This window comes from Clarias gariepinus, chromosome 9, assembly GCF_024256425.1.
Source record: "Clarias gariepinus isolate MV-2021 ecotype Netherlands chromosome 9, CGAR_prim_01v2, whole genome shotgun sequence".
In the NCBI taxonomy this organism is placed as follows: Eukaryota; Metazoa; Chordata; class Actinopteri; order Siluriformes; family Clariidae; genus Clarias; species Clarias gariepinus.
In genome coordinates, this window is record NC_071108.1 from 30,638,349 (window position 1) to 30,654,254 (window position 15,906).

At 39.4% G+C, this 15,906-nt stretch overlaps 1 protein-coding gene across 1 annotated transcript; it reads left to right on the forward strand.

Annotated features, from left to right (window-relative positions):
* The first annotated feature begins 607 nt into the window (after positions 1-607).
* Positions 608-15,090, forward strand: slc25a37 (solute carrier family 25 member 37). Its single transcript, XM_053504716.1, has 4 exons — positions 608-920; positions 10,390-10,618; positions 10,719-10,775; positions 10,887-15,090. Exons 1-4 carry the CDS (start codon positions 687-689, stop codon positions 11,402-11,404), a joined length of 1,038 nt encoding a protein of 345 aa, XP_053360691.1. The 5' UTR covers positions 608-686; the 3' UTR covers positions 11,405-15,090.
* The last annotated feature ends 816 nt before the right edge of the window (positions 15,091-15,906 follow it).

Here is a 15,906-nt window from a genome sequence, read left to right on the forward strand (position 1 = left end):
GGAGTGGGTTTCACTCACAATTTTGCCTAAGAACACAGCCATGAATAAAGAATGATTTAAAAACCTCCATCCTCTGGGACAAGTTCTTCAAAGCATCCAAGAACAGTTTGGTGACAAACAATTTCCAGCATGATGGAGAACCGTTCCAAAGTGACTAAGGGGAACAAAACATTAAAATTTTATTTTATTTTATATTTCTCCCTCACGCCTGTGTTTTCTGTGACAACACTGATCAAGAGGGTGTGAGATTTCATAACTAGTGAACATATTTGGTTAATTCAATCAGTTTCACCTTTAAACGAAATTACTTTAAAACTGCTTTAGTTTCTAGCTCCATTCGACTAGAACCTTATACATCCCATAATCCTTAGTCATGGCAACAATGTCTGCATGAAATGAGTAAAAAGTAAAAAAAATAAAATAAACTCTCTATTTTCACGGTTTGTACAGTACGAGTTCTGAGAGTTGTACTACAGACAGCCCCGTGTACGACTCGCCCCACCCTACGTGACACGTTTAGACCCGATCTTTTCATTCGCTCAGCTCGGCACGACGTCGGCGCTGACCAAAATGACGTCACTGCTGTTCCGTAACTCCGGATGCCCAGCCAGTTAGACCTGAATGTTTGAGTGAGTGTGTGTGTGTGTCAGTAGGAAAGAAAATAATAACAACACAGCGCGGGAGTTATGTCCGGTGCAGCCGAGGCGGCTCTGTGCGTGGAGCTGCGCGCCGAGCCGGTGGTGGCGGCGGGGTTGGAGATGTCGGAGCCGCACGGAGGAGCAGACGGGGACGGCGCGTGCAGCGAGGACGACGGTTACGAGAGTCTACCAGTGCACGCGTCCTTCAGCACGCACATGACTGCCGGTGCGGTGGCCGGAGTGCTCGAGCACACGGTCATGTACCCGGTGGACTCCGTCAAGGTAACGTCACCGCAAGAACCCACGCGCACATGGCAGCTCTTAACTTAACTCGCTCAGTTTTGTGAGACTTTTGAATCCGAGTCACCTCGGTAACCCTCCTGCACGCACCGGATTTCCACCGGATCACAAGCGATCCGGAGATCCGCCCTTCCTAGTGCGGTCTGTGTTTAGGATATGGCCGAGTACCGCGCGCGCCGGGGAGGCGGGGCCAGCCAAGCTCGCTCCAAGGCACGCGCTAAAAAAATTAAGTTACCATGACACTTCAGCTAGGTTTTAACAAGCTAACTTAGCATTTGTTTAGAATTAGCACTATTTGTGTTTTTTTACTTGAAAGAAAACTCTGAATTTGTACGCTGCTCAGTAGTTCAGTAGACATCACTTTAAAACGTCACACCAACAATCAAGAGCACTGAAAGTTAGTTATAGACTAAAATTGGACATAATATAAATCTAAATAAATGAAAGAAAGGTTTTGTCTGTACATTGGTCAGAACTCAGTGATATTCTGACTGGACAGTAATATCTTTGCTTCATACTTTGGAGGACCGAAACCAATCTCAGAAAAACATGTCTGTGCAGTCAGGTTATGTCAGAGAATCATGCAAACTGACTGGACAAAATTCAATGAAACTTTTAGTACAGTACTTAGATATCTGACTGAAGTTTAACCCCCACCATGAGTAAAAGCGATGGTATGAACAATTAGGTGTTGGATGTTATAATGTACTTTAAAATGAGTTACTAATAAACTAAAGTTATTAATTACAAGTTCATGGTCGTTTCCGGTTTTCCTGGAGGGGGCTAACACTAATTGCACCGAAAGATATCTAGGACATATGCACAGTTTTTCAGTTCTTCTTCTTTTTTTGTTGTTTAATGGCGGTTAGAATCCAGTAGGTTACATTACAGCCATCAGTGGGTCTTGTTCTCCCTCAGTTTCTTATCCTCTTAAAGCTGGTTTTCCTTAAAAAGAAAGACCAGCCTTCCTTAAAATGTCTGATGCTTCCTTCCTGTTTTGTTATGTGTCTTGAACTCTTCCTCTGCTTTATCCGGCACTTCCTCACACACTTTCTTCTTCTTTCCTCTTATTAGTACTCAGCGTTAGTTGGAGGTCTGTAGGTGGCATCACCACCACCACCTATATATATCTCACTCTCTCCTGTCCTTTAAAGCTGACTTTCCAGTTCAGTGTTCCTCAAAAAAGACTTTTAATTTAATAAATGTAATGCTTTCTTCCCTGATCAGTGACTCCCCATTGTAAAAGACTCTTAACATTGCCTTCTATTCTCCTTAGTTCTTGGAGCTGTACCACCATATCTAGCTTTTTCTGCATATATTTCCTGCACGATGAAGCATTACATGTTTGACAGTCTCACTTTTCAGTTTTCAAGTAATCAACACTCGCTGTACGCAGGACTTGTAGCTATGTTTAACTTGTTTAATGTAACTGCAAACCAGCTCAACCTAATTATCAGAAGATACAATATCTGATATATCGTCAATATCGTCGTCCAATCCAATGCTAGAATGTTCTTATTTATAAAGCTGACTCATCTAGTGCTGGTCAAATGATGACTTTATTAACCAATCCACATGACATGTACCATCTTCAACATATTGTTTTTTTCTAAAAAGTGCTACCTAACATTGTACGTAATCGAAACACTGTCTTTTTTTGCGTTGTGCGTTAAAGATATCTTCGTATTTTGTGTCTAACAACGAGGTGAACGCATGTCCTAGCAGGAATGTTTCATGACAGGTTTGTGCTTGACCTTATTTTGCTCAGGTCTGGCAGTGAAATTACTCACATGTTTCTGATTCTGAAAAAGATCATCTTTATGAGAACGTACTTATTAATCTAACTACTAGTAGTAAAACTGCTTTTTTGTTTCCTTCTTCATTTGGGGGAGGGGGGGGTGGCAGATGTGTGTAGTGCAGCAGGTGATGGGATTCCGACACATGTAGCATTAGAGTAGTACACCGTCGCAGTGTAATGCATGAAGTGACAAGCCAGAGCGCGAGATTTTGCTTTTTACTGTATATAAAAAATTTCATGTTAGTGAAAATAAATGCACTTATGCAGACATGAGTAAGTTGATCCAATTAGAACAGAACAGTATTACCTTTCATACCAGTATTATGTATCAGTTCCTACTTTTAAAGTCAAAACACATTAATATCATCAGGCTTAACAAGCCACATCGTTTTTATTGTACCAAAAAAAAAAATCTTGAAAGTGTCTAAGCCTAATTTGTTGCACTGGATATTAAGAAATAGTCTTGTCCTGATGCAAATGCCAGGGTCTTTTTTTTTTTTTCTGTGCCAAAGCAACATTAATTCTTAGTCCTGCATTCTTAGTCCCTCACATTAAAGCAACAGGTCATTTATATTTGTGTGAAGTCTATTTTAACCTGGGGAAATCCTAGTCCTGTCAGCTTTTTTAATATGACCAAAAGCCACCACTGGAATCCCTCACATGACCCCAAGTAGTGTTAGAATGCACAGGCTGGAAATGATATGACATTCTCCCCGATAAGGCCTTTGGGCTGCACAGCGCGGCTCATGTTGCCTATTGTCGGTTATTTCCTTTGACGCTGCCAGAATGCACTTGTTGTCTGGTTTGACCAGCGCATAGTACGTGTCTGGACAGCACATAGCCCGGATAGCTGGCTGACAACTCGGCTGTGGACTTCATCTTGAAGGAAATGAGCTGTAATGTGTATCTGTATGTCACCATGAGATTATTAAAATACGAATTTTCAAAAGACCTAAATCCACCAGACTAAGCTACTGATCTGCTTTGTACATATTACAGAGGGAGTGTAGGTGTAGAGACGTAGCACTGATAAACAGCAGACGATGAAGCAGAGAGGCAGTTTACACAGAATTAAAAAGTATACTTAAAAAGGCAGCTAGAAGGTCATAGTTACAATGAAACTAAGAATAGAAAGTTGGAAATAGAAAGGAACAAGTGAACTCCAGAACACATCAGTTATCCAGTAACATAGCAAGGACATTTTTGTTATCCGTCTAAACCAAGACTCTAAGCAGTGTGTAAACCCACAACAGACATGAAAAGTGTTCATTGTAACAAATAGCCAAACTAGGGCTGGGTAGTTAATAGGAAATAAACCGAAACCAATATTCAGGAACTCTAATAGATGTAATGTTGCTCAAGGCAATTATTTCGTGTGCGTGTACGTGTACGTGTGCGTGTACGTGTGCGTACGCGTACGTGTGTGTGCGTGTACGTCAGGTCATTTATTTCTTTTGTGTGTGTAAAAAATTTTATTAATCAAAATTGAGAGAAAAAGTTAAATTAATCTTGATTTGAAATCATATCACCCAGCACTACACCAAACCATTATAACCCAGCCGTTTGGGATAAAGCAGCTTCCTCTGAGGGGACGATTATTTAGAATTCAGAAACTCTAATTAATGTAATCTGGCACAATGTAATCCTTAATTCTGTTAATATATTCCCTACTGTACCCTTAAAAACGTACTATATACTGTAGTCACATGACCCCTGTCTGTGACATCAAAGCAACAGGAGAGCTCTTTCATTAGGAAAGAAATATCCCAGTTTTGATAGTTGAGCATATTCACAGTACAAATCCTGTTGAAAATAACAATCAAAGCAAGATAATTATTTATTACTCATAATGAAGGTAAAATGTTCAAAGCATCCTGATATTGATTTAAGGTCGTGTCACCCAGCACTACACCGTTTCAGTGTTAGCTGTCGTAAAAGTTAGATGTATAGCTGTAACTTAAGCTTTTGTGACATGAAGTCAACATTAAAGAACTAATCTTAATTCGTACTTTAAACAGACGTAAATCTATTGTTTAATTATTTCAAATATAATTATTGGCTCGTTGCTGCGGCATCGCCTTGTCGTTAATTATTTTCTGATAACAGAACTGTTTCCCTCCTTAATGACCATATGAGGAATCATATTATATATCCGAAGTTGCCGAAGTGTTTGTGGGGACCAGAAGTGGATATTTATGTTTTAACATATACATACACTATATGGACAAAAGTGTTTGACCAAACCTGCAATGACCGTGTATCCAAATACATGTACTATAATATGGAGTTGGTCCCCACTGTGCAGCTATAACAGCTTTTACTCTTCTAGTAAAGCAGTCCACAAGATTTTGGAGTTTTTCTGTGGGAATTTGTACTCTTCATTTTGGATGAGGAGGCCTAGCTTGCAATCTCCATTCCAGTTCATTTCAAAGGTACTCGATGGTGTTGAGATCAGGGCTCTGTGTTAGGGCCAGTCAAGTTCTTCCACAGCAAACTCATTAAACCATGTCTTTATAGTCCTTGCTTTGTGTAAAAGGGACGGCCTTCCCCAAACTGTTGGAAGCATAGCATTGTCCAAGATGTCTTGGTATTAATTAAGATTGCCCATTACTGGGGATAAGGGGCCCAATTAAAACATCTGAATTCAATAATTAATGGGTTTAGCCAAATACCCTTGTCCATATACTGTACATTCTTACTTTATTTTCCTCACATTGTTTAATATTTGTTAGTAAATAAAATGTTTAAATGTAAAATTTCACTTTGATTTGGTAGTTATTAGCGATTTTTCTTTTTCCGTTGCTCCTGTATGAACTTGTCAGTTATTTGTTTTTTATTAGCACTTGTGACTTGCAGGATGTCGATCGGAATATAAGCCTGTTTGAAAAGCATGGAAGGACCGATCTAATGCACGTGTGTGTCCTGTTCCAGGCATTGTCTAAGACCTGGAGGGTCATTGAGTACTTTTTTTTTCTTTTTTTTTTTTTTTTTAAAGTGGAAGGATGGAAATAGTAATAAGAATCTGAACTTTTGAAGAAGAACAATAAGTTTCGACAGCATGGAGTTTCATTCAAGAAGTGTACTCGATGAAGCTTTTTAGGGTTTTCTTTTCCTGTCATTTTTGAAACATTGGCGAGTAACATTAGTCAGAGCAATGAGACTTGCCAAGACTAAGACGGCGTGCTGTAAGTAAATGAGCTATAGCACTTCCGCTTGTAGTAAAAGTCCAGAGCGACGCAACTTGGATTTCTAACATGACGTAAACAATCAGGAGTTGGGCAGCGCTATTTTGTGTGAGTATGTGTGGGTGTACAAGTGTGTGAGGTTAAAGCTTTCCCGTTGTAACCTCTGTACACAGTGAGTAACTGAGTAATGGCTTTACACTTACGGAAAACCGTGGCTTGGGACACACTTGGTGTTAAAGTTCAGTGGTGGAGTTGCGGTTATTCATATCTAATCTTTTCAACGCCAGACACAAATCACAAATATATACATAAGGTTTTGTCTGTACATTGTTCGGAACTCTCTCTTTCAATTATATCTTTATCATTTCATATATTAGAGACCCAGATACCAGAAACTGGCTGGATAGAATTTAATGAAACTTCAACCTGCAATAATATCGCTGATATTAAATTAATTTAAATTAAATTAAAAAAATTTATTAAATTAAAGCTGATCAAATTATTTTAAGCTTGAACCTTTCACCCATTTCTACAAACTCTTTTCCGCGTACTAACGCTAATCTGTATTATATTAAAATAAAAATGAAACACCTTGTGCGAATGACGCACTGTAACTCATAACTCTGCTTTTATTAATCTTAGTCAGTATTAGCTACACACTTCCTGAGGTAAATTTTCTTTTTTTTTCTGACCAATATATTTGCTCTGATTGCTTCTTTATGCGGTTTCACTTCAACAACCGTACAGTGTTTTAGAATGAAGGTGTATTGTAGTTTTGTCCTTAATTAAACGTTGACCTTGAGCTGCAGTGTAGGATAATCAGCTGGTGGGAGTGGCAGGGTGTGTGTGCTGTTATCTTACTGGACCAGAGGTGTAACGCCGTAGTGTTTGATCACTTTCTTACACACAACGGAGCAGGACGGCACTGTGCGTAGCCCTATGGCGCCCCCAGACACTCAGACAGAAATGTATACATCTAATAAACGATCAAGTCCCTGACGTCAGCGTTGTATGTTCACTCTTTGGGGGGAGTGAATGAAAACGGAAAAATATAAATCTGAAAACGTTCTAAAAACCATTACAGAACTTCATCCACACAAAGCTCAAGCAGTTTCTACACTGATAACCTAAGCTCTGATCAGCATCATCCACGTCCCTTTTTGTCTTATCACAAAATAACCTTCCTAGCATTTAAACAGTGTAAAATATATATTTAATCAGTTGACAGTTCGCAATCTTGTTATTATTTGGAGCGTTAAAGTCAAAACGGGACTTGGTACAGGACACAGTTATCAGAGTAAAAACACCTTTATTTCCCTAAAATAATCCCCTGCTACACTAATGGACTTGTATTAGCATTAGACTAGTGCTTGGATACCATCAAGGTAGAAAGTTTTCGCAGATCAGACTTAAACTGCTTTACGTTTGAAACGCTGGCCTCCCAGGAACTGCTTTAATGGCCCAAACATGTGGAGATGACTTGGAGTGAGGTCAGGACTGTATGGTGGAGTTCATGTAACGTGGAAGTGGTGTTGGTGAATGATTGTGTGTACAGTTTCCACAGACAGATGCGTCTCTTACACAAGTTGACGAGAAATGATCTGTTGATTTTTATATATTTTTTTCAAGGATCAGGTGTTCCACTCACTAAATGTTTTACCGCAGCGACTGTAGTTGGCTACGAGCCACCTCGGCCAGGATTGACATTTTCAAAAACATTTCCATTCAAATGTTTTACTTTTTTTTATATTAAAAGACTCATCAAAATGCCGTGCCTTAACGGTCTTACGCCTTCATTCATTAGAAATTTTAACATAGGTCCCGGTTATTTTTATTTTTTTTTACTTATGACAATCTTGTCGTCTGGACGAAGTACATAAGCGTAAGAACCTGCTTGTTCTACCTGCATTATTGGTTAAACCGGCTTCTTGCACAATGCCAAGGTGTGGTCATTTCCACGTCACTCTGGTTAAAGAAAATCCCGTCTTTGTAAATTAAAGATGGCACGGTATTTTGATCAAAACCTGATTTGCCGATTTTTGTCTGTTTTCCAGAATTCAGACTTCTGATGGTCATCCCAAATCGTCTCGCGCATGTCAAGTCATAATTTTAAACTGTTGCAATTGTATTCACAATGAACTATTTTACAGGTTTTTATTTCCTGTTAGTGTAAAAATGCATTGTTGTAGTTCTTACAAAACAAAAATCTAGATGTTAAAAAGATTTTAAAACATGTCTGACCAGAGACATTATTTTATATGTGATTGCAAAGCACTAGTTTTGGGTTCATCATTTTTCCACTTAGCTCAGTGTCTGATTCTGGAGAGATTGTCTGTCCCTGTGTGTGTGCATGCCAGATAATTTAAAAGCGAACGTAACACAGAAGAAGCCAGAAATACCGATCGGTCCAGGGCGTGCATGCCAAACCGGTCAGGGTTATTGAGGTGTGAGAAGCTGAATGGTTATAGCGCTAAAGAAAACAATGTTGTTCTTGGCATTTTGATGCAGGTTAGAGAAGTCACACTTAAGTGACGCAGAGTTGACATGGCATTAATTATTTATTGCAAGCTGGCATTTGGATCAGCAGGTCACTTTACTGCGGATCAGCATAACATTTATAGTCACTTTTACCATAATGTGACAGAGATCTGATTTTTAGCGTTGTGTGAACGCACAAATCTGATGTTTTTCAGATCTGAGTCACTTTTGTACGTGGCCATAGATCGGAGACATATCCATTATCCGATAGCTTTTTCGGTTGTGGAGATGATGGGCTTTTCCACTGTGAAGGCTCTTGCATTGTCTCAGGATTGTACTCGTACGCCAAAGTTTCGTCACTGGTAACATGAAGGACGGGTCATCCACGCAATGTCCCTTCTGCTCCTGGGTCAGCAGGATGGTGACGAACCCGGCAGCAACACGCCGCATGTTCAGATCACATGTGAGAATTGTTTGACACCGGCCGCAATGTTATGGATTGTCTTCCGAAAATCGCCATGCAAGGGTGCTGAATGGTTTCGACATTTTCGGGGGTTGAGCTTGTACATGGTCGTCATAATCTCAAATTGCACAGCTCCTGATGTAAACAGGAGTATGTCTTTTGACACACTGACTTATGAAGGGCGGTGCTCCCTGTGACCGTGCATGCAGACGTATTTTAACGCTGATAATGTGAGCAAAGAAAAGTAAGTATCGATGTGTGCGTACGTGCCATTTCATTTCATTCAAGTCGGTTAAAAGTCTCTTGTAATTATCTACGTGATCCGTCATGACATGCAATTCTGTCCTTATTAAAAAAAAATCGGAGTTGAGCAATGTGGCTTGTAATGTGAACGTAGCCTTATGCAAACTCACACACTCGCATACACATGCACGAACAAGCATCTTTTTTATTGTTCCTTTTTTTACTTCCTCAATGTGGAGAATTCAGGGGGATGAGAAGGAAAAAACATCCACAGTGGCATATGATGTGTTCATGTGGCTGCAAAGAAGCTGTAATCTACCTTTGATATGTAGTCTGTAATTCTAGCAGCCAGGAAGTTTTCGCCTGATGAGATTTTAAACAGATGAGTTTTAAACCTGCTTCAGCTCTACGCTGTGATTTGTGCGTTTTAGCAGCGGTTTCTGACGGCCTTGCCTGGATAACCACAGTAATCCTATAACAAACGAGTTACTTAGACTCGGCTCATGTGCCACGGCTTAATATTTACCCGAAACTGTGTAAGAGTGTAACACAGGCTGGGACATGCAGCCTTTAAATCCAGTAATCAAACGTAATTTAGTGAAGGTAAATTGAATAGTTTTAAATAGAATTTTTTATGGTGGAGTCGCAAGTGCAATCATGTTTAAACCGTCTCTGGTTGCATGCACAAGACGCATATTTATTTGTTTGACCAAGCAGCGATCAGTATTAAGAGTAAATCATACATTTTGCATACAGTACTATACCAAAAAAGTTATATAAAGCCACACTGACTCACTCAGCATCTATACCGCTCTATCCTGTATACGAGGTCGTGAGGGGCCTGGAGCCTATCCCGGGACACGGAGTGCACACCCTCATTCATACACTACCGGCAATTTGGGTACAACACCAGTTAGCTTAACCTGCATGTCCTTGGATGGTGGGAGGAAACCGGAGCACCCGGAGGAAACCCACCAAGCACGGGGAGAACATGCAAACTCCATGAAGGCAGACAGAGAATCGAACCCAAACCGTGGAGGTGTGAGGCAACAGTGCTAACCATATTAAAAATCATAAATGTTATTAACCTAATGCAATATCCAAGTCCTAAAACTGGTCAAAGAAATCTGTAACAATGCTTGTACTAGGAAACGTCACCAAATCGATGATTTCAGTTAATCTTTTTTTTTTTTTATAGTCTGATTGATTATACAAAGTCTCCTGATCCTGAACTTCACAAAGCAAATACAATGTCTTATCTATAAATTCTTCTTCTTTCATCAGACACGTATGCAGAGTTTACAGCCCGACCCGAAGGCTCAGTACCGTAGCGTGTACGGGGCTCTGAAACAAATCGTGGCGACCGAGGGCCTCCTGCGGCCCCTCAGAGGGCTCAATATTACCGTGTTGGGGGCAGGGCCCGCCCACGCTCTGTACTTCGCGTGCTACGAGCAGATCAAGTACAGCCTCAGCGACGTTATTCAGAACGGCGGCAACAGCCACATCGCCAACGGTGCGTATAAGTCAAAACATCGCTGTTCCGCCACCGTGCGGAAATTGATGCGACATAAAGCGTCTGATTTTTTATTTTATTTTTTTTATTTACCTTACAGGTGTGGCTGGAAGCGTCGCCACTGTGCTCCATGATGCGGTCATGAACCCTGCAGAAGGTAAAAGATTTTTGTGCCCGCATATTCATTTAACAGTAATTTGATTGCATCAGATTGTTTGTTTATGTAAAAGTAGAGCTGATTTTATTAAATTTTTTTCCCCTCCTTTAGTGGTGAAGCAGCGCATGCAGATGTACAACTCGCCGTACCGGGGCCTGTGGGACTGCGTGGTGACAATAAGTCGTAACGAGGGCGTGGCCGCCTTCTACCGCAGCTACAGCACGCAGCTCCTCATGAACATCCCGTTCCAGGCTCTGCACTTCATCACGTACGAGCTGATGCAGGAGCGGCTCAATCCCCAGCGGCAGTACTGGCCCGGAACCCACATGGTCTCGGGCGCCGCGGCGGGCGCCGTGTCGGCGGCGCTCACCACTCCGCTCGACGTCTGCAAGACGCTGCTGAACACGCAGGAGGACGTGGCGTTAAATTCCGCTCGCATCAGCGGCCACCTTTCCGGGATGGCCAATGCCTTCAGGACGGTCTACAGGCTGGGAGGCTTTCCCGCCTTCTTTAAAGGTGTGCAAGCACGCGTCATTTACCAGATGCCTTCGACAGCCATCGCGTGGTCCGTCTACGAGTCCTTCAAGTACTTCCTGACTCGGGACGAGAGCAGCTCGAGACGGACATGAAGACCTCGGAAGGAACTTCTGCACCAAATCGTCGTCTTGTTCCACACTTTGAATTGTGTACAGTTCCAGAAGAGCAAATCGATAAAGAGCTTGAATTCTGTTCAAACTACATTATTTATTGGAAGACGTTTTTTGCTGTTACAAGCAGAAAAATGTATGTAGGCAAATAACTAGCCACCACTAAAGATGCACTTGAAAGAAGGCGCGAACTTGAATCTCTTGTCATTTAAAAACCAGCATACCGTTATCTTTATCATAATGAAATTGTTGTGTTGCGGAATAACTAAAAGGATCATGTTGGTTTCGGGTGGTACTGTAGGTGCCACAGCAGGCCTTTGGACGCAGAACCAGATTTTCAGACGTGCATTCCATATTACCTCCTGGGTGAGAGGGAGCAGACAAGTTTACCTTTCTCCATGTGTTTGGAGTTATGTAGGAATTAATATTTTTTTCCAGCATCTCTGGATGTCGTGTAGGTCTTTGTTTTGAGCAGCTAAGTGCTCTCCGTTGGCGAACGTTGCCTTTACTCCATACGTTTGCTACAACTACAACCGTTTCCATCATCAGTGGACTGCATGTAGTCATTGACGTGCTGTAGTTAAAGTTTTACGTTTGGACATGTTGTAGCTTAAACTTTATGAACTACTGACAGCTGGAGCTTTAATATTGCACATGTCGATAATATTATATTTAATATTGCACATGTCGATTAAATGTTTTAGTAAAATGCTTTAGGACTGTCTAATATCTAAATGCGTTGCCACATATTTATTAATCAAAGCTTCCCGAGCCCTGACTTCTCAGCTTCTCCATCACTTGCCACAGCCAACTGTAGCTGAGTTTCTAAACTAAAGAAGGAATACTGGAGACCGTTTGCAATCCGAGTCCCCATTCTGACAAGTATTCAAGTACAACTGGATTATTAACATAAAAACAAACAAGCAACCAGATTTAAATCTGATGGCTCGAACTAACTCGGGAGAAATGTTCAATCCACATGTTTTGAAAGCGTGAATGTTTTCACGTTTGAAAACTAAAAACTTACCCAACAATTATGCAAAGTCAATAATATTTACAAAATAGTGTTGCATTTAGCATATTATTTCATTTTTGATTTTCTTTAAAAAGAAAAAAAGGAAATGAATTATTTACAATCAAATAGTTTTTTTTAATTGATGCTACTAGTTACATATAAAATTATTTAAAAATGTTTATATTACTAATATTGCTATTGTTTTTTTTTTATATTAGGTATAAAATTACTAATAAAATAAAAACCCACATATTACTACTATATGTAAAACTACTTATAAAATTAATGAAATCACAATAAAATTGTCTCAGGCTTTCAATTAGTGATAAGTGTTTAAAGTCACAAAGTTTATTTTTTTTTGGTCATGAAATAATGCTAAATTGAACAAATACACACTACCGTATGTATCAGTACGAAGAAAAATGTCCACCTGGAAATCTCTGTGTTATTGATCTATATTAATAATACCTTTAACTTCAAGATCATTATTTACCTCTAGCCTCAAAGATCAAAGTGAAATGATGAAAAACAATTAAAGGACAAATACTGTTGTTTTTCTTTTTTTGTTTTTGTTTTTAAATATTGTTTAGAACATGCCTCTCATTTGCTTGTTCTCCCCCCCCCATTCCAAACGAAAGCAACATACAGTACACGGACAAGACTCGAACGGAATGAGCTTACTAAAACACACTAACACACCAAGTCGACCTGGAATAAAATGCTCTGTGCTAACAGGGTGGAAGGAAAGGCCTACTCTCTCTCTGACCTGTCAATCACGGCGCTATTAGTCGTTTGATCTCTGAGATCGTATATGTGGAAGAGGGCAGATAGCACTGTTCTCAGAGTGTGTTACGCTTACTACATTTTTCTTATTGGTAAATAGTTGTTTTCTTTCACCTTAAACATTCTAGTTAAACCGCGGGTGTAAAGCTACATATGAACGAACCGTGTACGTCTCTCCTGGAAGTGACCTTGCAATTTCCTTTAAAAAAAAAAAGAAAAGAAAAACAAAACACAACACGAGCCTTGAATGTCTGCATCACATGCCCTTCCTTAAAAAGGTACAAAAGCTGTGAACTCTGCAAAAACTCGGCGTACAACCTTATAAAGAAGTGTGATGTACATGATGTATTATCTGACAAAGGGGTGCCACCTTTTTGTCTCTGATTGTTCGCTTTTATTTTAGAGCACGTGGCCGTGCTGGTCTTGGTGTCGGACCAACAACTGCGCTCTCTCCCCAAATGTAGGCCTATGCATGTTGTGTTTTTATATTCACTTAATCAGCATTTTGGGTGTATATATTTCGTCATTATAAAGCTTACAATCTTATAGGGGGAAAAAAAACTAATTTCTTTTAAAAAGCACAAAAGAATTTTATTCAGTTGTAGATAATCGAGCATCTTTGGGTTTTATGATCTATGCAGCTTTTCCCTATACTACATATAGTTTACAAACAGGGATCTTTTCTTTAATTAGTGTGTAAAGCTGGTTTATCGTGTAAATATATGTAAATTCAGCATTCTAGCCCTTCCTGTTTAGCACAAGTTCGTTTATTTCTTGATGTATATACTCTCATGAATCTCTCGGTGCAAAAATCTTGTATATTAAAGAAGCGGGAAGAAATGTTTTACTGCGACGGACTGCGAAGTGCCTAGAGATACGATTTAAAATGTATTGTTTATGTACCAACCTCTGCAGCAACCTCATTTCCCCTCTCGTCTGTTCCAACCATTCAACATCACCTGATCACCGACTTGATTCATAATTCTTTTTATTATTATTTTTTTTTATGCTTAAATGATTCCTATGTAACTGTGTGGCTTAACAAACAAAAGACATTCCTACTGAAACTGAGAGCTTGGAGAGTTTGGCATTTGGCTCTTTGGAAGCAAAATCTGAAGAAATGACTGCTGGCCCAAGACTTTTTTCCTTTGTACCGTGTTCTCACCCATACGTCTAACCAGGAGTGCTTCATTCAGTTAAAAATTTTTTAAATCAAAAAGTTGTTTATGTGCCTTTGTGTTAAATGTTTATTGGTTTAACTGCCTCATCTAGTAACTATTTACTTCCATACAACTGGCTATGTTTACATGCAGAGATTTACACTAGTCCCATCAGCCTTTTGTTTTTATTCCTGTTTGCATTCATTGTGATAGAGCGGTCTTTAATGGATTATGCTCCAGATTATGAGGCTGCACGTACACATAGCTAATGCCTTTGTATGATTTTTGGAAAACCCAAAGATTTACAGAGATCTTTCTTAAAACAGATTATACCAGTGATCTTAACTTTATCACCTTAAGGAATGAATTTATTAGAAATAGACTGTCTAAAGAGGAACTTTTTTTTGTTTTTAACTCATGAATTAAGCTTGTATTAGATGCTCTATTATAACCCGCAGGAACTTTTCCGATAATGCTGACTATTGCATCACAGCCAGCTCAGACAGAGTTGCTTTAGGTGATTCGCACGTGTTGATTGTGATTCCCTTCTGCTCATTCCATTGTTGTTAGGTTTGGTTGGAAGAATCTAACGGGTCTAATACCACTGGTTTCTTCACGCACAACACCAGAAGGATTTAAAGTGCCATTTTAAAGTACTGAAGATACCAAGCGATAGACAAAAATAACATGCAATAAGTGTTTTGTTTTGTTTTGTAAAAATGCTGCTACAGTTTGTAACACTGGAGCTGAAATAAAGTTATGGAATTAAATGTGTGTCTCAGTGAGAATTTCATTACGATTCATTTTGTTATTTGTGGTTTGTATGTAATAACTACAAATAGGATGGATGTTGATGAATGTTATATTTGCTCTAAATTTCTATAATTTAAATGATTACTCTCTTTCAATGTCATGTCATTTTTAATATATAAAATTATTGTAATTAACTGAATTATCAGGAATATATATACAGTGGTGTGAAAAACTATTTGCCCACTTCCTGATTTCTTATTCTTTTGCATGTTTGTCACACTTAAATGTTTTTGATCATCAAACACATTTAACTATTAGTCAAAGATAACATAATTGAACAAAAAATGCAGTTTTTAAATAAAGGTTTACGTTATTAAGGAAGAAAAAAACTCAAAAACTACATGGCCCTGTGTGAAAATGTGATTGCCCCCTTGTTAAAAAATAACTTAACTGTGGTTTATCACACCTGAGTTCAATTTCTGTAGTCACCCCCAGGCCTGATTACTGCCACACCTATTTTAATCAAGAAATCACTTAAATAGGAGCTACCTGACACAGAGAAGTAGACCAAAAGCACCTCAAAAGCTAGACATCATGCCAAGATCCAAAGAAATTCAGGAACAAATGAGAACAAAAGTAATTGAGATCTATCAGTCTGGTAAAGGTTATAAAGCCATTTCTAAAGCTTTTGGACTCCAGCGAACCACAGTGAGAGCCATTATCCACAAATGGCAAAAACATGGAACAGTGGTGAACCTTCCCAGGAGTGGCCG

Bases quoted from the DNA above. Each gene is read 5' to 3' on its own strand.
- slc25a37 (XM_053504716.1), top strand. From the start codon at position 687: ATGTCCGGTGCAGCCGAGGCGGCTCTGTGCGTGGAGCTGCGCGCCGAG. The intron at 921-10,389 runs GTAACGTCACCG...TTCTTTCATCAG, and splicing joins ACCCGGTGGACTCCGTCAAG to ACACGTATGCAGAGTTTACA. The intron at 10,619-10,718 runs GTGCGTATAAGT...TTTACCTTACAG, and splicing joins CAACAGCCACATCGCCAACG to GTGTGGCTGGAAGCGTCGCC.